Here is a 21,764-nt window from a genome sequence, read left to right as displayed (position 1 = left end):
TGACTGGGTCTGGGTAGAAAGGAGCAATAGTGGAAAAAATTGGGACAACAGTAATAGCATAATCAATAAAATATAATTCTAAAAAGATGCAACATGTAAAACATATAAACAGAATATAAAATAATATACAGGGTCTGGCAGAAGTAATACCTGCTTGAGTATGGTTGGTAGGGTAATAATATAGGTGTAATAATTTATAGTTTTATTTGAACTTTTCACCTAAAACATCATATGGTGTGCTTGAGTGTGATATTGTTATATTACAGAATTACATGCTTAAGATTTTGTAGTAAAAAGGGATATTATTTGTGCCAGACCCTGTATATTTAAAATATGATATGGAATATAGTATATCATTAGGAAAAATGCTCACAGATTTTATAATTAGGGAATAAAAAATCCTATGATGCAAATAATATGTTCTACACTAATCTGCTAAAATATCCCATTGATTTCTCTAATTTGGGATTTTCTGAACAATACCCTGAAATTAGGGTTGTAAAACAAAATGTTGGATCAATATGATTGGAATCATGTCTCAATGCTCTACCAAAGAAGAAAGATAAAATAGAGAAGAAAACAACAAAAGTAGAAAGGAGGTGCTGGTATAGAAGAGATTCTTATTGAATGCAGTAACGTAGAACATCTTGGATCAGGAAATATTTTATAAAAAAGGGTTTTGGAAAGGCCAAGATAATTTGAGGAATATAAATAAGCCACAATCAATTTTTTATAAAGAGAAAAAGGAATGTGGGCAGGCATATAGGAAACATGAAACATATCTACTATTCGAACATTGGTGACATCCTTCTCCTTCACTGCATTAAGTAACAAGATTCTCCACCAATTTTATGCATATAGTACACTCAATTATAAACAGATCCATTTGCCTTAAAATTTTTAGTTTGTTTTACCACAATTAAAAAATATTTTTAAAACCCTAACTTTAGTTTGTAAAAATTCAAACTATAATTGGAATAATTTTGAAATCTATAATCCAGGGCTAGCACTTCCTGAACTTAAAAACTTTTTTTTTAATTGGGGTAAAATATACATAGCATAAACTTTTCTACATTTAAAGATTTACATCTGTATTTCATTTATTAACCCAGGAATACATTAGCTTCCCCATTTTTTCCACAGTTGCCAAAAAAGACATGGTCATAATAAATGATAAACCAAAAGATTAGAAACCTTAGATTGCCGATTTTTACTCTAGGTTGAAAGTACTACCACATTTACTTATTTATTTATTTAAGATTTTATTTATTTATTTTTAGAGAGAGGAGAAGGGAGGGAGAAAGAAGAAGAGAAAAATCAATGTGTGGTTGCCTCTCACATACCCCCAATTGGGGACCTAGTCCCGCAAACCAGGCATGTGCCCTTACTAGGAATCGAGCCGGCGACCCTGTGGTTCACAGGCCAGTACCCAATCCATGGAGCCACACCAGCCAGGGCTGAAAGTACTACCATCGTTTTAAAGTGTTACTTCAATAATTCTTACTATTTACCTGTGGAGATCTCTTATGGACAGGAACCCTTGTAAACTGCCCATGACAATGTGTTCTCCAATTATGCATATATCTGATACTTGTTCCTTTAAGACTTGAGACCCTAGATACTTTCCATTTACAGAAAACAGATGCAATGCATTCTTATCCTGCAAAGATTAGATGAAAGAAACTTAATGATCTCAATTTAGAACTCAGTTTCAATACTTTTAATTAAAACGATGACTATAACAGTGATAATGGGTTTAAAATGCTGGAATAAACACTTGGTTACAGTTAAAGAGAAATTGTGTAAGCAGTATTACTGAAGTCATTTCATATAAGATTGCCAAGCAAATAAATATTAAATAAGAACTTACTCCTCCAAAAGAATTAACATCTCATCCAGTCCAAAAAAACCCTTCTACATTCTTAAAACAAGTAAGAGCCTTAGATTCTCTTAATTTTTAAAAAGTTATCACTGAAAAGAAAAATAAACATAAAAAATTCATGGCTTGTTTATGTATACCCTACCTTGTGCAAAAAGAATTTAATTTGGTTGTAATTTCCACTTAAGCTTATGAGGCCCCACATAATCAGAAATTATTATTGAAATCATATATTATATAGGTCAATAGAAATCCTTAAAAAAAAATACAAACATGAAGCCAAGACCGTGATAGGGTAAGGTAACGGTAAAAAACTTAACAAATCAAATGATGAAAGAAAAATATCCTTTTTCAAACATGGTTTTCTTTTCTTCCTCAAAGTGCTTTATATATAATTTGGGAAGGAAAAGACGAGTTTATAATCTAGCTCTATTGCATGTAACTGTTAAGATACCTTCAGGGTGGTCTTTTCTTCAATGCTGGAGTAGATGACAATATGTCCTTCCCAAGATATAGCCAAACTGGGAATGGTCAGGAGCAGAGAACTCTCACAAGGCGGTCGTAAAGTCCTCATGTACTGACCTTTCTGAATAGTATGTATAATCACAGTGCCATCCTACACATAGAAAATATTAGAAAATGAAAAAGACAAAGAAAAAAAACACCAAAATAAAAAAAACCAGTGGGATGGAAAAAGAAATGTAGGAAAGTTTCTGAGAAAATGATTATTCTACCATGAACACATGTACCTCAGGAAAAATTCAAATCTTGAAATTTCCAATAGTATTTTATTTCATAAAATGTCCTGTTACTCTTAACTAATAAGACAAGTAAATTCCCAAAATATATTTGTCTTTTTAAGTTTGTGCTTCCTGCAGTTTTCTACTTTTGCAAAGTCTTACACATAGTACAAAATTTCTATACTTTTACCAATTCCCCTACCAAAAAATATAAACATTGCTTTTAAATTTACAGAAAAAAAGGGCATTTTTAAAATCCTCACCCAAGAATATGCTTATTGACTTTGGGGGGGCGGGGCGGTCAGACAGGGAGAGAGGAACATTGATTGGTTGCCTCCTGCACATGCCCCTATGGGGAACCAAACCTGCAACATATGTAATGTGCCCTGACAGGAATTGAACCCATGATCTCTCAGTTTACAAAAGGATGCTTCAACCAACTGAGCCACACCAGCCAAGGCAAAATAGCACTTCTTAAAGGAGAAATCTTACCCTTGATCCTGATACTGCCATGTCAAGCTCAGTGCTGATGCCAACACTCAATACCTCATCAGTGTGTCCGTACAGAATCTGAAAGGGTTTAGATGCTAAGCCCACAGGAACACCTCCCTAGTATTAAAACAGAAAAGCAAAGGTAACTTTCTTGTAGGCTATTTCTATTAAAATATTTGCTGTATTTAAACTGTCTAATTACAAACTGATAACTGCATCTAGTTCTTACCACTGATTCTGTTCAAAATACTCATTCTTGTCGTCTCAATCTTTGGTAGCTAAAAAACTTAATCTGAGTAGTTTCAAAGTTGACTATTTTGGATTAATTGTAACAGGTATTTGTTTGCCCTTTTCATCTAGAGATTTATTCTCCCCTCACTTTGAAGAAACATTTTGCATTACATTTCTGAATGCTTTGTCTTTTTCATTTATTGGAGTACGTCAACTTCAGGGACATCAATTATCTTTATGCTGACTTGTCTGAGTTCTATAGCAGTCATTCTTTTTCTAATTGCTTTAATAATTTTGTTTTTACATTTGTATTCACTTTGATTACTATAGTAATTCTATCTTCCATGCTAATAATTTTATTTTTAGCCACATCAAATTTGTCCCTTACTGTTTAGCTTTGGACTTACTATTTGTAATGGCATTGGTCTGAATCTCAGTTTCATTCTTCTACAATCTCCCTTTTCATCCTAAAATGCATTTTATAATTTCATTTTTGAGGTCCTATTTTACTGAATCAGTATTCTTATTATGTCCCTCTAATACTATAATACTGTTGCAGGAATTCCCCTGTACTTGAGTTGTTTCTTTTCAGAAGATGTCTTCATCTGCTTTTGACATGCCTTGTCTGCACACGAGTATCACTTCCTGTGATATAGAATGCTTGAGTAGTTACCACAGTATGTGTGTTATGATCATCCCGGATAACTCTGTCCACGTCTTCTACCGGCACTACATGATGTGGATGAAGTCCCCTCTACGCTATTACCTGGGACACATTTGTCTTCCTGTCAGGGTGTCTGAGTGCTTAGTGTACTCTATCTAATTTTTAAAAATCAGGTCATTCCTGTATTATTTAAGCAATTGAAGTTACAGAGAAAGATGGACACTTCTCAAATTCATTTTATAAAGGTTGTATATCCCAATATTAAACATGGCAGAGAAAAAACAAGAACAGATTTTGCTCACAACTAGAGAAATAATTAAAGCACCAGTAAATAAAATCCTACAGTAAAATATAACAATACATCACAAAATATATAGGTTTATTATAAGAATTCAAGGATAGTTCAACCTAAGACATGTCTCAAAATAATACATTACATTAAGAAAAAGTAAGAGGAAAACTGTAAATAAAAAAAGGAAGAGAAACTGGGAAAAAACAGCCACAAAGGACATGACTGGGACTGACTACTTACAAAATTAGAACATGGACTATGGACTAGATAATGGTATTGTATAAATGCTAAGTGTTCTCATTTTGATAACTACACTGTGGTTATGTATTAAGAGTGTCTTAGTTCTTAGAAAATACACACTAAAGTATTTAGGGGTAAAGGAATATGATGTCTCCAACTTTAAAACTGTTCAGAAAAAAATAAGATGGTAGGACAGGGGAAGGAAAAGAGAGAGAACAGGGATTAGGATAAAAAAATGGATAGCAAAAATATACTTTTTTTTTTAACTTTTCTGTAAATTGAAATTTTATTAAAACTAAAAAGTTACCAAAGGAAAAAACGTAAAAAGAAGGTAACTACTTAAATATTAAAAATCACAACAAGTGAAACCCAACAGCACACAGTATACTAAGTGGCATATAGTAAAGTCACTTCATCAAAATCAGACCTAAGACAGGAAAGCTAACTATAATTTTCTTACCTTATTACATTAGATAATAACATAATAGGACAAGAAAATGAAATAATTAGTTTATTGGAAAATATTTTTAAAAAATCCTTTATTTTCATATGATCTTATTTTCAAAAAAGCCAAGAAATACCAAAAATTATGAGAGCTAGGTAAGAGGATTTGGTAAAACAATTAGTTACAAAATAACTGTACAGAAATTGCAAGCTTGTTTCAATAGTAGTGATAATCAGTTAAAAACAAAAATGATTTTAAAAATCTCACCAAAACAGTAATAAAAATATTATAATGAGAAGTATAACAAAGTAAAAAATCCAGAAGCTATAAACAAAAAAGATACTTCCTTGAACCAGCATTATTATGACAGTACAGTAAGGTTGATGAAAATTATAAATCTATGATTTCTAGTAGTCTTACTGAAAGGAAAATAGGAATATTATGTTAAAAGGATAAGAAAAATAATTGTTTTCCCAGAAGAGGTTAACAAAGAGGAGTTTCTGGAAAGTAATAGGATAAAAGGTCAAGAATCAGTCAATAAACCTAGGGCAAATGTGGTGATTTAGGACAGGGCAGAATGGGGAGTAAAAGAATACAAAGGAGGTCAAATAATCATTCAACGCATGAGAACAATTCACCAACATCTCAACAGTATTCCCAGGGTAAATCTCTGATTGAAGTTGAGTATTTAAATGCATAACTACCTGTTGTGTTATTTGCCATATCATACATGTAGTATCTCTGGAACCAGAAATCAAATGTATTCCACAGTAATCGGTAGCTAAACAAGTCACAATATCTGTAAGGAAAAAAATAAGTTAAAAAAAAAAAGACTTGGTTTGGCTGGAACAAAGAGCAATTTTATTTTATGCTCAAACTATTACTAAACCAGTTATTTTAATGGAGAAACACTGCACTGGCATTGCAAAAGCATTGAGAAAGAGTGACTCAGAGAAGCAGCAGTATTAAAATCATGTAAAAGAATTTTCTTTGAAGCCACCCTTCTGTTGGGAACCATCCTGCCTGGTTTCAGGAGCTGTAACCCCACCGACAGGCAAAAATGCCCCATGGCTAGGGAACCTTGGGACCATAAGTCACTAAGGAGACAACTTATACTCCCAGCAGGGGTACAGCCTCTGCCCCCTCTACTTCACCCTGCTTGGCCCCTGGAGGATGGCTGGATAGTCAATGACAGGTAAGATTCCTCAAGGAAGAAACAACCTAAGACAGGCATAGTCACAAAGAGGGCATCAGGGAAGGACTTAGGGGATTGTGGATGAGGGACAAAAGACCTTCACCCCTTGGCTTTATCATAGCCTGAGTCTTCATTCTATCTGTAAAAAGTCTCCTAATCTCTTGGCTACCTTGCTCCCCCCCCTCCCCCCTGCCCAATTCAGGCCTGAAACAATGCCGAAGGGAGGTGCAGCCCTATGCCGGAACAGGGGGGCAATCAGGCCTAAGAAAGAATGCATAAAGTCCTGTGAAACCTGCTTTGCTAAGAATGTCCTCAATGTAAATGTTAAGGGACCAAGCATAAAATAAGTTTGTTTCCCAAGGTTTTACAGCCAATTGGCATCACTGTGTCTACCTGACCCTGACTCAAAAAGGACCCCCTGATCCCAGAAATGCTTTCTGTAAACCATACCTCCTTTCTTTGAGATGCATCCCTATGCAAGCTAAACTCAATAAAAGCCCATTGAAAGAGATGCTCAAGACCTTTCTCCTCTGAGAGCCTGGTCAGCCTTTCCTCCCCAGGCAGATCATGTGTTCGTAGACTTATTCTCCTCTGTGGCAGCCGAAGGAGCTCTGTGGGACAAAGCTCCCCTGCAGCCTTCGAGGGTGAAGTGTAGACACAGGGCTGGGGAATGCCAGCCAGAATATTGGCAGGAGGTCTAGTAGCTTGAAACAAAGGCCCAGTAAATTTTGATACACTTCTCTGCTCTCTCATTCCCATTCACCTTACTCCCACTGGGAACTGCAATCCTATACAATATGTGACCTACAAAATTACACCATAAATTTACAATGTAAAATACATTTTTCCTAAATTGTAAAAGCCTGAGCTAAGTGGCATCTTAGAAGCTACTGGTACAGAAGTAGTGGCAGGCTCCATTCCCTTTCCTATTATGTTTATTGAGGAAAAATCTACTCATTTCATACTGAAAACTGAGACACTAAGAAATACCAGGTTAAAAAATATTCAACAATTTCACTTCTTCCATGTTTCACCATTAACATATAATAAGGCAGTTTATGTATTAATCAATTATAACACATTTTAAAAAACATTTTGTCTTAAGATTCTCACTTCTATCAACCAATTTTTTAAAAAAGACTTAGTCTAACATCTTTAAAATACTATAAAGCTGTATTTAATTTATATTGTATTTAATATACCCAAAATATACTAGACACTCTTAAATAAAGCATACAATATTCATAACACTGTTCTATCAAAAAGTTTACTCATCCTTAACAGTAAAATGTAATATTTTTTTCTAAGGAATATGTATTACTTTTATAGTTAGAAAAAACAGAAATTTTTGTGTTTGGGGAGGAAAAAAAGTTAATGCTTACCCATGTGTCTGATATTGTGTGAAATAATTTTGCCTTTTGTAAGTGACATCACTTGAATGCTATTATCCCAATGTCCAGCACTGAAAAGCAACTTCGCATCATGTGATACTATAAATAGTTTAGCAGTGATCTCCAGCCCTGGAGCAAAAGGACCATTCAGACTACGCTGAGTTCTGTAAACACAAATAAATATTAGACTTTTCCTTGAAAGAACATTTAGATAACTATTTTTAATGTCTCTAAAAAAGAAATGAAAAATAAGTCTGTTCAACTTTAAATTTGAAATGTCTCCTAACAAATGATACTTTCAGAAAATACATATTTACTCCTATTTTTCATGAAATAAAATTTTATATAACGAAGCATCAAGGGTTATGCATTAAGAAACTAAGATTAACTGAGATTGGTGAAGGTGTGAAAAAATTTAAATCTTGCTTTTCAAAGCCAATTAGTAAGACTGTCAATTCTGTAAATAGCAGCCTCAAAGCATACAGTGGGCAAAAGTGAGCTTACAGCTGTTAATACATAAGTAATAATAAATAAACAATAATGCAAGAATAAACTGTGTTTTGCATACTGACAACTGTAAACCTACTCTTACCCACCCCTGTATAAAGACAAGAAGTATATACCAGGACCAGGAAAGTCGTGAATTAACTGAAACTAGGGATCTACTACACAGGCAGACAAATGTGTATCTGACAATACTCATGAAGATCATTTTCCATTCCAACCAAAGAAAGCATATGGGTTTTATCCGCTTCCCACTGAAACACCTGTGCACTTAGCCAGTCTAAATTCTGCAGAAAGACACAAAAAGTGATTGTACTTCAGTGTGTGTTACAGAAAATGAGAACCAATTCTGACACTTCAGCTCTAAACTTTATTATTAATTTGCTGAAGGTATGCTTTGAGCAAAGCACAATGTGGGATAAGAAGGAAAAGATATCGCCCTTAATACAGCTAAAACAACTCAAGAGTAAGGGAATCATCACCTGAACTTAGAATGTAACCTTTGGACAGTTTAAAAGATAACTAAGGAAAATAATAAAGTCTTATTTGATAAAACACACTGAGTCTTATTTGTAGATAATACTGTATAACAAGCCCTGGCTGGTGTGGCTCAGTTGGTTGGAGCATCGTCCCATACACCAGAAAGCTGGGGGTTCAATTCCTGGTCACTGTGCATGTGGGAAGCAATCAATCAATGTTTCTCTCTTTCTCTAAAATTAATAAACATATTTTGTAAATATTGTATAATAAAAATACAATTAAGCCTAAAACTATTTCTAATAATTTTTCCTTCCATAATGGTATGATAGAAATTGTTTTCTCTGTAAACCAGTATTGAGTCAAGGGAATGGAAGAAAAAAAATGAAAGAGGAAACAAGGGAGGGAAGAAAGAAAAGGCAGAAGGAGGAAAGGAGAAAGGAAAGAAAATCTGGATGTCTACAATATTACTTTCAAAATGAAACCAATCAACCTTCCTGTTTTTCTTGGCAATAAGGTACTGCACTACATTTGCTTTAAATGGTCATTTACTTACTTTGGATTTGTCACAGTTTGATCCTTGATGAATGTAAAGTAATTAGAAATGTTTCTGTCATAAGGTAACCATCCATGGGTTCCAATAACATAATTCAGGCTTACTGTTACCTAGAAAAAATATGAAGATGAAAATTAAATGAAAGATTAAACAAAGCAACACATAATAATCAAATGCTCACATGTTAGCATTTATCATTTAGGGAAAATGAAGGACTGTGTGCTTAAAACATAAAACTTATTAAAAAAGACTAAATAATTTAAATGAAAAAAGCTCTTTGTTTTATTTAAAGAAAAGTTGTCCAGTGTATCTTTCTTTAGTGAGATTCTTCTCCTCATAATCTCGCAGTTTATTAACATCTATTAGTTGGCAGTCAGAAGTAAGAAAGAGCCAAGCCTTATCATAAAGTTTGATCTATATCATTTAGAACATGAATGAGTAGAACTTATGATGAATTGTTAAGCTCTCCCTTCTAAGTGACAGTCACAGTGAACATTTTCTATTTATTTTTAATTATTGTTGTTCAGTTACAGTGAATATTTTCTTTTAAAAATGAAAAGATTTCTACCCTATGATTATAAAAGTAGATTACCAAAAAGAAAAACTGGACACTTTTTAAAAATATAGGCATTAAATCTGAAAAATCACAAGAATTCTACCACTCAAAAAGTACTGTTATTATTTTTATGTCTTTCTCGACCTTCTTTTTTCCGAGTAAACACACATATGCCTAATTAGAAAAAAGGTCTAATTCTGGAATCTCTACTGTTCACTCTGCTAGACTCCATTTCTATGATTTCTAAGTGACAAAACTGGAATAAGACAGACCTAGTTTTGGTCCATGTGCCAGGGTCCCAGATCCTTTACTTGCTAGCTCTGTGACTATGAGCAAGTTACTTTTGAGTTTTAAAATTTCTCAACTGTAGAAGAGAAATAATAATATTGCATATCTCACAGGATATTTAGATAGATTACATGACAAAATTCATGTAAAGCGCTCACATGCATGCCCTGCATGTAAACCGTAATCAATTCTGTATTACTTCTCATTTTCATAATTATTCCTGCTGTATAAATTTAATATGTAATAAGATGGTTTTTAAAAATACTTTATTTTTGATTTGAGAGAGAAGGTAAAGGAAGGAGAACAAAAAAGTGAGAAACATCAATGTGAGAAATAAACATCGATTGGCTGCCCTCCACAGAGGCCCCAGGGGACCAAACCTGCAATCCAGGCTTGAGCCACATTGGCTAGCGCCTAATAAGATGTTATATCTTATTTTTCCTGTACAAAATTTCCTTGTATTTTCACCTATTTATTATTCCAGATAAACTTTAAAATTACAGTAACTACTTAAAATAAAAGCTGTATAAATGAAAAATACATTTTTGTTCTTGGTCTAATTCTATAAAATTTTTCTCTATTTTTTAAAAAAGCTTTGAATATTTTTTATTTTCTCAATTTTTTGTAAGTTGTTATATATGTGGCAGTGTGAAAAAGGGATAATCAACTTACCAGTAACTCAGGACTGCCTTGAGACATAAAAGAACGAGATTGATTTTTGGGGACAATGGCCTTTATTAGTGGAATACCATCACTAATTCCCTATAAAATAAAAGAGAGAAGTTTAGTGGCTGATTCTGCTTATTTTTATTAAACACAAACTATTCAAAACTTCTGTTTCTTTAAATTAGAATGAACCCTGTGACACAGCATTTTACTCTGTCAAAACATATCACTGTTAAATTAAAATGTAAGAAAGAAATTATATGCCGTGTTTGAATGGCACATTTGAAACTTCTTAAACCCATCACCTTCTTGTATTACACTATTCTGCTACTAAAAAGCGACGTACCGTATTTTTCGGACTACAAGATGCACCCCCTCCCAAATTTGGGAGGAAAGGGGGGGTGCGTCTTATAGTCCCAATGTGGCTTACCTGGCTCGCTACAGGATTTCTGCTTTAAAGGATGTTATTAAATATTTTACCACATTTTTTGCTTCAAATTTTTTTTTCCTATTTTCCTCCTCTAAAACCTAGGTAGTATGCTTTATGATCCGAAAAATATGGTAAATTTCAAAGAGCATCAATTATTTAATAGGACCTTTCCCTTTCACTAGCCATACTGGCATGAACATAAGTAGAAAAAATATAGACCATATTAGGGTATACTTCTCAAATAAATCAAGTGGGAAAACTGGTTATATTTTAAAGAAATATCCTTCTGGGTCTACCTTTGAACAAAGTATCTATTCCATTTACCAAGGCAGTCCCTGAAAGCCTAAATAGGACCACAAGATAAAGATAGCCCTCAGAAAACATCTAAACACCTGCCATTATCTTATTACAATGTGAAGGAGAACAACGATGGGAACTAAGGCTCTCGATGTGACAATAACTCACTATTGGGTACATATTACGTGCCAGGTGCTATTCTAAGAGCTTTATATGAACTAAATAATGAATTATAAACCACATGAAGTCATAAATGATTAGACATGATGAAAATAATTGTACCAGCATTACATAATAAATGTAGTATTACATGCCCATCAGGTTATAGGTTAAACAGGGTGTTATGGGTTGCCCTACGTGCATTAAAGAGTTAACATAGCAGGACTGAGGTAGCTCTCCACGGAAAGGCCAGACTGCAAGGTTGGCCCTTTTCTGCCATCTGGTAACTCGATGGGCAAAGAGTTCCTTACACTGATTTAAAATTTGTTTTCAATGATAAGAGTGGCTCATTATGCCTAGACTCTCTGTACAAAGAATATGGTTTATGCATAACACCTGTTTTTCTTCTGAGAGCCTGAAATTTTGGCATGGTATACAGAGGGTACCTATGTGACCAACCTCTAATAAAAAACCTTGGGTACTGCGTCTCTCTAATGAGATTCTCTGGCAGACAAAAACATAGTTTCCCATTTTATTACTGGAAGAATTAAGCATGTCCTATGTGATGCCACTAGGAGAAGACTCTTTCACCTGGTTTCCCCAGACTTTGCCCCATATTCCTTTGCCTTTGCTGATGTTGCTTTCTGTGGTCTCACTGAAATAAACCTTAGCTGTGAATACAACCAAATGTTGAATCTGTGAGTTCTTCTGGAAAACCACCAAACCTGGGGGTGGTCTTGGAAACCCGAACACATCCTAGAAATTAGTTATCATTTCCAAGCTTTTTTTTCCTATTTGTTCCAGGCAAATGACTGAGATACTTTTGAAAAACAACCAGTTCTGTAGAACTTTGTACAGTTAAACATTAAATAACTATTTCAAGTAATGTGCATCCAGGAAAGGAGTGACAAAAATTAATTTTGAACTGTTTTCACAAACATGTGAAAACATATTTAAATTAAAGCTATAATTCATACACTTTATTAAAAATCATATAGTAAATTATGAAAAATTCTATAAAGATTTCCCATGATATTGAACCTAAGAAACATATTACAATCATGCTCTCCCTAATGTAGAATTTGACAAACTAGACCTGTAGAACAAATCCAGCCTACTACCTGGTTTTGTAGGTAAGCTAAGAATGGTTTTACATTTTTAAATAGTTATTATATAAATATGCAAATACATATACACACACAAACACCTAATAGTATCCTTGATTTTGTCTTTGACCACAAAATCCAAAATGTTTACTATGTGACCCTTTAAGAAAAAGTTTACCAACCTCTGCTGTATTGCATGAGAGTTAATGCTTTTTCTATGTGTATCTTCAAGCTATTCTTAATAACTTTTTTGCCAAGAGTGACTATTATCTGTCCTAGCCAAATTTAAAGGTATAAATGCATTTCATATACACATTCTGAATTATTCAAAGTAATTCAGTATGTATATTTAAACACTTAAATTGGAAGGTGGTCTCTTTTTTTAATTGTTCAAGTACAGTTGTCTCCATTTTCCCCCCATAACTCACTTCCCCCAACCCCAGTCCATCCCCACCTCCCACCCTCGATCCTACCCACTTTGACTTTGTCCATGGGTCCTTTATACACGTTCCTTGACAACCCTTCCCCCTTTTCCCTCCATTATCCCCTCCCCCGCCTCTGGTTACTATCAGTTTGTTCTTTATTTCAATGTCTCTGGTTATATTTTGCTTGCTTGTTTGTTTTGTTAATTAGGTTCCACTTACAGGTGAGATCATCTGGTATTTGTCTTTCACCGCCTGGCTTATTTCACTTAGTATAATGCTCTCCAGATGTTCATAGCAGCACAATTTACAATAGCCAAGTGATGGGAGCAACCTAGGTGCCCATCAGTAAATGAATGGATCAAAAACTATGGTACACTTACACAATGGAATACTATGCAGGAGAAAGAAAGGAGGAGCTCCTACCCTTCACAACAGCATGGATGGAACTGGAAAGTATTATGCTAAGTAAAGTAAGCCAGGCGTGAAAGACAAATACCAGATGATCTCACCTATAAGTGGAACCTAATTGACAAAACAAACTGGCAGGCAAAATATAACTAGAGACATTGAAATCGACAACAAACTAACAGAGGGGAGGGGAGAAGAAAATAACATGGGAAAGAAGGGAAAGAGATGTCAATGAACATGAATGAGGGACCCATGGATGAACCAAGGGGGGATGGGATAGAGGGTGGGAGGAAGGCGTAGGTAGGGTGGGGAAAAGTGGTGGTGGGAAAATGGAGACGACTGCATTCAAACATCAATAAAAAAAAATGTAAAAAAAAAATCATATAAAAAAACCAACCATGGTACATTTACACAATGGAATACTATGCAGCAGAAAGAAAGGAACTCCTACCCCTCACAACAGCATGGATGGATCTGGAAGGTACTCTCTTTTTAAAAAATTGTTTTTTATTGATTTGCGAGAAACACACATACACACATTGATTTGTTGTTCCAGTTACCTACGCATTCATCATAGATGATTCTTATATATGCCCTGACCAGAGATTGAACCTGCAATCTTGATATATAGGGACAACACTCTAACCAACTGACCTACTCAGCCAGGACACAAGGAACTCTTTCAATTCCAGCATTAACTATCTTTGTTTTACCTGCATACTCCTGATATTAGCAATTAATAATATGACTTATTGGGCCACATTTTATACATAAGTAAACATTACAATTGAGTTATTTCAGACTCCTACACATCATTTCAACTGTCACAAAAAGCAATTTAAATAAAATTTATTAAATGTGAAACAGAAGAAAGAAAGCCACTCAGTAGCAAATAAAAGCTTTCAATAAGATTGTTTTAAAAATCTCAGAACAGGTAATTATTTACTATTTTGGATTAAGTATTATAATCCACCCCCATATTGTAGAATAAAAGAAACCCTAAAGTGTATAGAATTCAGAGAGACAGAGAGAGAGAGACTTTTTGCTATTACCAAGTTGGATATTACCTCTATAAAAAATGACTTGAGTTCAGGGAGGTGCTGAAATAGGTTTAGGGTTGAAGTCTCAGTTCTGGTCTGCTTCTGTACTGCTTCCTCTGCTGATAATCTAGGAGGGTGTGGTTCCTTTAAAATAATTGAAAAGTAATAATTTCATATTATAATATCTCCCACCATATATATATATATACACACACAATATATATATATATATTCCTCCATATATACTGGGCTCTAGCTACAATGGCTTACATATCATGCACTATTGCTCTGACTATTCTCTCAGCAGAGTTCCTACCATCTTCATTTCTAGAGAAACCCTATTTCTATTTTAAATTTTTTCTTACTGGTATCTTCCTAAATATCTAAGTGAGTAACAGTTACTCTCATACTATTTTTCCTGAGCACATTGCTTTAATATTTTATTTAGCACTTAACTTCTTTCTATGTTGGATTACATATAGTACTATTTATGGTCTCTGTTTTCCTATCAGGAAATAGGTATCTTAAAGGAAGAAAACAAGTCTTATTCATTCATGGATTTTCCTAGAATAATATCTTAAACACCTAGAATAATATCTTAAATATCTTAAAGCATCTTAGTAGAAACTTAATAAGTGCTTGGTAAAATTAAATATACTATTTTTCAAAGTCAAAAGTTATAATATGGGTGAATCTTTAATTCCTGAAATAAGATAAAAATGCCAGTATTAACAGAATCAAATTAGAGATATGGCTGAATTTTTTCAAATAAATTATTATTCCTTAACTTTAATGCCAGAGACATAGAACAGTATTATCTTTATAAATAAAAACAAAACAACAAATCAAGTTAACATTGCAAATGTACTGTTAAAATGTAGAACAGAATTTTACCTAAAAGGGATTCTTCTATCTGGACTTCTGTTCAAGATGGCAGCATGGTAAACAAGCTCACCTTCTCACACAACCACATCATAATTACAACTAAACTACAAAACAAACATCATTCATAACCACTAAAACTAAAGCTGAATGAAGTCCTACAAATACAGAATTAAAGAACAAACCACATCAAGACTGGTAAAAGGGGTGGAGATGCAGAATGGGCAGGTCTCACACCAACATGTGGCAGATAAAAATCAGGAGGGATATCTTGGGAGCAAGGGTCCCCATACTAGGCAACCCCAGCCCAGGGTTCCAGTGCCAGAAAAATAAGTCCCCTTAACTTTTGACTGTAAAAACCAGCAGACATTGAGGCTATGGAAGACACAAACTTCTAGAGCCCCAGGCAGTTCTCTTAAAGGGCCTGTGCTGGGATTTCCTTGGACTCATTCCCCCTGAGCACCAGTGTGGGAACAGCATATTTAAAGGCACAAGAGGCATACAAAAAGGAAATGAAGTGTCTGGCATCAAGGCAAGAACTGGGGAGCTCTGTCCCAAAGAGAAGTGCTGGAAGAAGCTATTTTTCCTTTTTTGAGCCCACCTTCCACATAGCAGACAGACAGGTGCAGTGTGTGAGACTCCATCAACCTGGCTCATACTCTATGCCCCACCCTTGTGATTCCCTGAAGCTCCACCACCCTAGATTTTTCCAGGGGCTTTTCCATATGAATGGCTTGTCTTAGCTCACGCTTTAGATTTTCCTAAATTCGCTCATGCAAGCAGCATCTGGCCTCAGCATGCCCCATGTCTATCACTAAGTGGCCTCAGGCCTGGAACTCGCAGCAGCTAGCCTAGGCTCACAGCTCTGACTTGTTTAGGCACCTCCAAACTCAGTAGAGGTAGCAGCCAACTGCACGTGGCTTTGTAGCTTATGTTGGGAAGCCCTAGTCAGAACACAGGTAGTGGCATTAAAAATGGAGTGGCCGTATGACCCAGTGATTCCACTTCTGGGAATTTATCTAAAGAGCCCGAAACATTAATTCCAAAAAACATCAAGCACCCCTACGTTCATTGCAGCATTATTTATAATCACCAAGATATGGAAGCAACCCAATTGTCCATCAGTAGATGAGTAGATAAAACAACTATGGGACATTTACACTGTGAAATACTACTCGGCTGTAAAAAAAAGAAAATTTTACCCTTTGGGACAGCATGGGTAGACCTGAAGATCATCATGCTAAGTGAAATAAGCAAGTCAGAGAAAGACAAATACCATATGATTTCACACACATGTGGAACCTAATGAACAAACTGAACTAACAACCAAAATAGAGACAGACTAATAAATGGAGAGCAGGTTGACAGCTCTGGGAAAGGGGTAGGGAGTAGAGGGATCAAACAAAAAAGAAAAAGGGCTCATGGACAGGGACAACAGTGTGGTGACTGTAGGGGAGGGGATGAGTGGCTAGAGGTGGAAGACATAGTATAAGGGGGATAATGGTAATGGAAAAAATACAATAAAAAATAAGCTATTAAAAAGAGTAATTGTATATGTGCATTTCTGACTGCAATATTTTGTTATTTCAGGACAGAAATAATCATTTAAATCTATTTTTTATTAAGTGACAGGATATTATTCCCAAATCTAAATAATTCTGAAATAAGGTTTTAAATCATTAAAATCCTTGGAAATACTGGTACTATTCCACAGCAATTATATTCTAGACTTATCAAATAATCAATAACTTTTATGATTTACCTTTAACAGTTGACAAGGTGTTTGCCCAAAATTATTAATCATCCCTTCTAAAGCTTTTCTTTCCTTTTCATCTGTTAAGGCATCCAGATCCACAGCTCCTAAAATCAGCAGTAGTCAACTCATTATACAGTGAAAAATAAATCAGCAAGCCAAACAACTGATTGCTATATCAGAGACAGATTAGTATACTTTCATTACAATATCATTGCATTCTTTAATTTATAAGAACATTTTAAAGAGGTAATTTTTTTTAAATAGTAACACATCAAAATTAAGTGTGTAAAAATTTTATCTACTACATATAACTAAAATATTTTAAACAAACTTAACAGGCAGTCTGTAAGTTTCTTCTAGAAAAATATAAACTCTACTCAGAGAATACCTAATTGTTTTCCGCATGAGAGTCAAGCTAAAACAAGAGTAAGAACCACACGAAAATACTGCCATAAATTACTGTTTATCTAATAAATGCTAGGAAAGGTATTATTAGAGGTAAATAATTATACTCAGCCATACCTAATATGAATCCTTACATGTCTAGTAATTGGCCAAAGTAGGTTGGTGTGATTCCAAAGTCTATGCCTGTAACCACCATGCATACTACACCTCCTAACAAACTTTTATAGAAGGAAAACATACTTGTCTATTTACAAAAAGTCACGTGGGCTCTGCTAAAATTCATATAACTTCATACTATTCACAATCTTTACAACTGAAGGATTAGAAAAGAACTGCTTCTTAGGACTTTCAAAGCTTTCAAAATTGTTCTTGATCCTGAGCTACTAAACATTAAAATGTCATCTTTAGCATTTAAAGAATTGTTATTTGTAATTCTAAAGGTCTTCTTTCAAAATCTACTAAAATTTTAATACCAAATATTTAATGTAGGGCCTGACTGAATTGGACACATATGGCCAGTGATCAAAAACTTATATGCCACCAATAATTGAATTTTTAATTAGATTTTTATATATATTCTCACAACTACTTTTTTTTTTTTACAAAAATAGGTCTCTTTCAAATAGAAAAGATCACTAAAACTATTTTTAAATGTAGTTTCACATATTAAATACTTATGTCCAAAACACATTATAAACTCATTAAATAATATTTTCTATCAGTATAATGGAAAAAAAAGTCTATGGGCTTATACCTTCATAACTACAGTAATAGAAAACATTGAGTGCCTCCACTGCAGCTGGCCCCCTCTGTTTATAGCCAAAAATCAGATCTATCCATTCATGAAGATGAGCAGAAACATATTCAGACTCCTAGAAAAGAACAAATAAGTAATAATTAATAAGGAGATACCTTCTAATTATGATATAGAGATGGGTTCTTTAAAAAAAGTAAGAGCAAAGTAAGCATTTCCACACAAAATCTTACCACTGTAAATAAAATTATCTCAAAATCATGTTATTTATTCATCATGGACTACATATATTGACTATATTCTATCTTGTACAACGTAGGCATCATATTTATTAATACTTACTACATATGCATCTATTAACTAATGGTTGAAAAAGAACCCACATTTTCTAATAGCCCAAATATTAATGATAGCTCTGGAATGCATCTTTGTTGCAAAATTTCCACTGAAATAATTGTTTTGAAATCCAAGTCAAGGAAACACAATGGGTAGATGAAAGATTCTGCAAATTATTCCCTCACCCCATCCCACCAAGAGGTAGACTGGGGCCAGGCAGAGGCTCGGACGACTTCCTGGAGCCTCCAAGATGGCTTAAAAGACAGTAAGGAAATTGTTATTAGAGACAAGAGGAAAGGGGACTCATGTTTAGTTAGTTACACAAAAAAACAGAACGAGTAAATAATGAACTCATGGATCTGGAGATGGAGATTTCCAGGCAGAATATTTTTAAGTGCTAATTGGCTTCTTTTTAGTTGCCTGTGATAAAGTGTTGGAGGAATAAAATGAGTTAGGGAAAAAAATAACTGTTTGAGTTTTAAGCATACTTTTAAAAATATATAAAGGTGCCAGGTCTTGCTGGGTTCGAAATAAAATTATTTATTTCCAGGATGACTAAAAAGTACACACTCCCAAACTCGCAAATAGCCCAAGTCAATCAAAAATCAAACCAGTAAATGGCCAAGTTCCAAGGTCCTCCAAAGTCAAACTTGCCCCACAGCACCCCCACATACCTGTCCCCTCTAAATCCTTCAACTGGCCCTGAATGCCCTGGATTGGGAAGGCAGATTTGGGCCCCCATCTCCTCGTTGGGATGCCTCTTGAAATAAACTCCTTGTGTTAAAAAAAAAAAAAAAATCAAACCAGTGTCACCAGTAAAATATGGCCTCAGGCAAAAGTTTTGTTTAGGAGTGTGGCTGTCAAACAATCTGTTGGGACCCTTTTACCTCACAGAAACACTCAAGACAACAGAGCATATCTTAAGAATGTTAAAGAAAAAAAAAGAATGCAAAAATGGAGTCACTTGTGCAAACCAAGTCTTAATAGCTAACCTCATTGCAATTTCAGTCTATCCCAGGGATATGAACTGTAACCAATCTAGAATTACCCAATCAGCACTAGTGAGGTAATTTGCATCACAGACCCCTGCCTTTCCTCCAAAGGAAGGTGACCTGCCTGAAACAATCCACTCTGTGTCAGACTTCCTTTTTGTGTCCCCTTCTGCCTATAGACCCTTCCATTTTGTACAATATCTGGAAGCTCCTTTCTATATGGTATATGGCATGCTGTATGAATCATGAATCATTGAATAAAGCCAGTTAGATCTTCAAATTTACTGAACTGAATTTTGTTTTTTAACAACAATCTTAAGGGCATTTTCCCACAGTAGCCTCCCACTCAGCCCAAAAGAGATACGGGGCTGTTCTGTAAATTAATATGGAAGGTTTTTGTCCAATAGACTGGATGCATAAGAAACCCATAAAATTTTATAAGAAACTATTAGTTCAGACTGAAAGAGACAGAAACTATTCAAAAAAGGAGACAGACCTTTGGCTTCCAAGTTACTATGGTTAAGAAAGAGGCTGACAAAAACACTCATGGACCCTCTTTGTCAAAGACACTCTTTCCATTACAAGAAATTTTATTTTATTTTTTAATTTTATTTATAAAATAGCCATGAGAAAGTGTGGAAGCTTCCACTTTTGCACTCTTGGGGAGCCCTGAGCTGCCATGTAAAAGCCTGGCTACGCAGGTGGAGAGACCACACGAAGAGGAGATATCCTGAGACTGTATGGAGAGGGAGAAAAGTCCAGCAGGTCAGTGTCTCAGTGAAGCCAACATGACTCTAGCCTTAGCTGTCTCCATATGACTCCAAGGGCATGAGAACCTCAAGCAAGACCAGGAGAATTATTCAACTGAGACCAGTCACCTCACAGAACTGTGACAGATCATAAAATGGCTATAGTTCAAAGCCACTACATTTTGGAATACAGTGGAACTTTGGTTCTCAAACATAATTCGTTCCAGAAGGCTATGGAAGGAGTGATCTGTTCAAAAACTGAATCTCCTTTGTTTGTCACCTAAGGGATGCATAACTGATGATACCAGTATCAGCATGAAAGGGTTGTCATGCCGAGAACCGAAGTTTTGTTCAACAACTGAGACATTTTTTCCATTAACAATATGGTCAAGAACCAAACGGTTTGAAATGGGAGCCATTCGAGAAGTAAGGCTTGACTATAGTTTGTTACACGGAAGTTACTATCTGAAACACAGACTTCCAACATCTTATTAATAAGGAGCATGCTCTCCTGAAATCCCAGACACCCCCTGCATGCCATAGGTAATACAGAGAAAAGCATCTGAGAAGTTCCTGGTTAGCTATAAGAAACAGATGATGTTTGGGAGTTGCTTTATTCATTAATAGGATCATGGTTTATAAATATTATAATCTGACCCTGAATATTGTAAATTTGACAAACTATATACTAATGACAAGGAATGTTTCCAAGTATCGGCCTAATCAGTTTTAGAGTCTGCAACATTTCAGTTTATATAGAAAACTAAGTGGGCTACTATAGAGGAAAAAAACACATTACCTGCAAGATAAAAATATTGCGATACAATATCAACATTAACCTAATTCTTCAATTCCAAACTGAAAATTTAGTTAAAAGCTAGTAATATTCTTTCAGTGGCATTTAGGGTTTAGCTGTCTTTAGTAAAAACATACTGAAATCCTTAAGAAAAAACAAAAGTGCACTTATCCGAATATTAGATTTGAAACAAATGTATAAACTACAAAACATCAAACTACACCCTGCCAGGTGACTGAAATAGTTTCACATACAACAGGCAGAGTCCTTATAGAACTGAAATTCTTTTGCTATATATCCATAGAACTTTACTATACTTTCCTGATATCCGAAGATTCATTACCTCGAAATGAATCACTACATTACACTTTCTAAAACATCATATATGAGATTACAAATTAATCTAGAAAAATAATAGTCAGATATACTTAATTTCATCCTCTGAAAAACACATACATTTTTATCTTAAGCTCTCTAATAACTAAACACAAAAGTCTTACCAGAGCTTTCCTATGTTTATAGATGAAATCTTCAGCTGACTTGGCCCATTTGGGGAGAATGACATCATTTACTTGTTCTTTAGAAACTTGTAGACGACCCAAGTTAAATTCTA

General features: G+C 34.7%; 1 protein-coding gene across 8 annotated transcripts in view; it reads right to left on the bottom strand.

Annotated features, from left to right (window-relative positions):
• Nucleotides 1–21,764, bottom strand: part of NBEAL1 (neurobeachin like 1) — a 159,208-nt gene that overhangs the window by 12,223 nt on the left and 125,221 nt on the right. For all 8 annotated transcript variants that reach the window (XM_045197990.3, XM_071220689.1, XM_024563678.3 and 5 more), the window contains 11 exons: nt 21,652–21,761; nt 18,279–18,396; nt 17,126–17,223; nt 14,509–14,625; nt 10,623–10,712; nt 9,107–9,216; nt 7,561–7,733; nt 5,688–5,782; nt 3,112–3,228; nt 2,334–2,495; nt 1,512–1,660 (listed from right to left, as the gene is read on the bottom strand). In XM_045197990.3, the coding sequence (XP_045053925.2) occupies nt 1,512–1,660; nt 2,334–2,495; nt 3,112–3,228; nt 5,688–5,782; nt 7,561–7,733; nt 9,107–9,216; nt 10,623–10,712; nt 14,509–14,625; nt 17,126–17,223; nt 18,279–18,396; nt 21,652–21,761 (1,339 nt within the window). The remainder of the gene's footprint in view (nt 1–1,511; nt 1,661–2,333; nt 2,496–3,111; nt 3,229–5,687; nt 5,783–7,560; nt 7,734–9,106; nt 9,217–10,622; nt 10,713–14,508; nt 14,626–17,125; nt 17,224–18,278; nt 18,397–21,651; nt 21,762–21,764) is intronic.

This window comes from Desmodus rotundus, chromosome 2, assembly GCF_022682495.2.
Source record: "Desmodus rotundus isolate HL8 chromosome 2, HLdesRot8A.1, whole genome shotgun sequence".
Taxonomy (NCBI): Eukaryota; Metazoa; Chordata; class Mammalia; order Chiroptera; family Phyllostomidae; genus Desmodus; species Desmodus rotundus.
The sequence above is the reverse complement of the archived record's forward strand: the minus strand, read 5'-3'. Positions and strand labels throughout refer to the sequence as shown.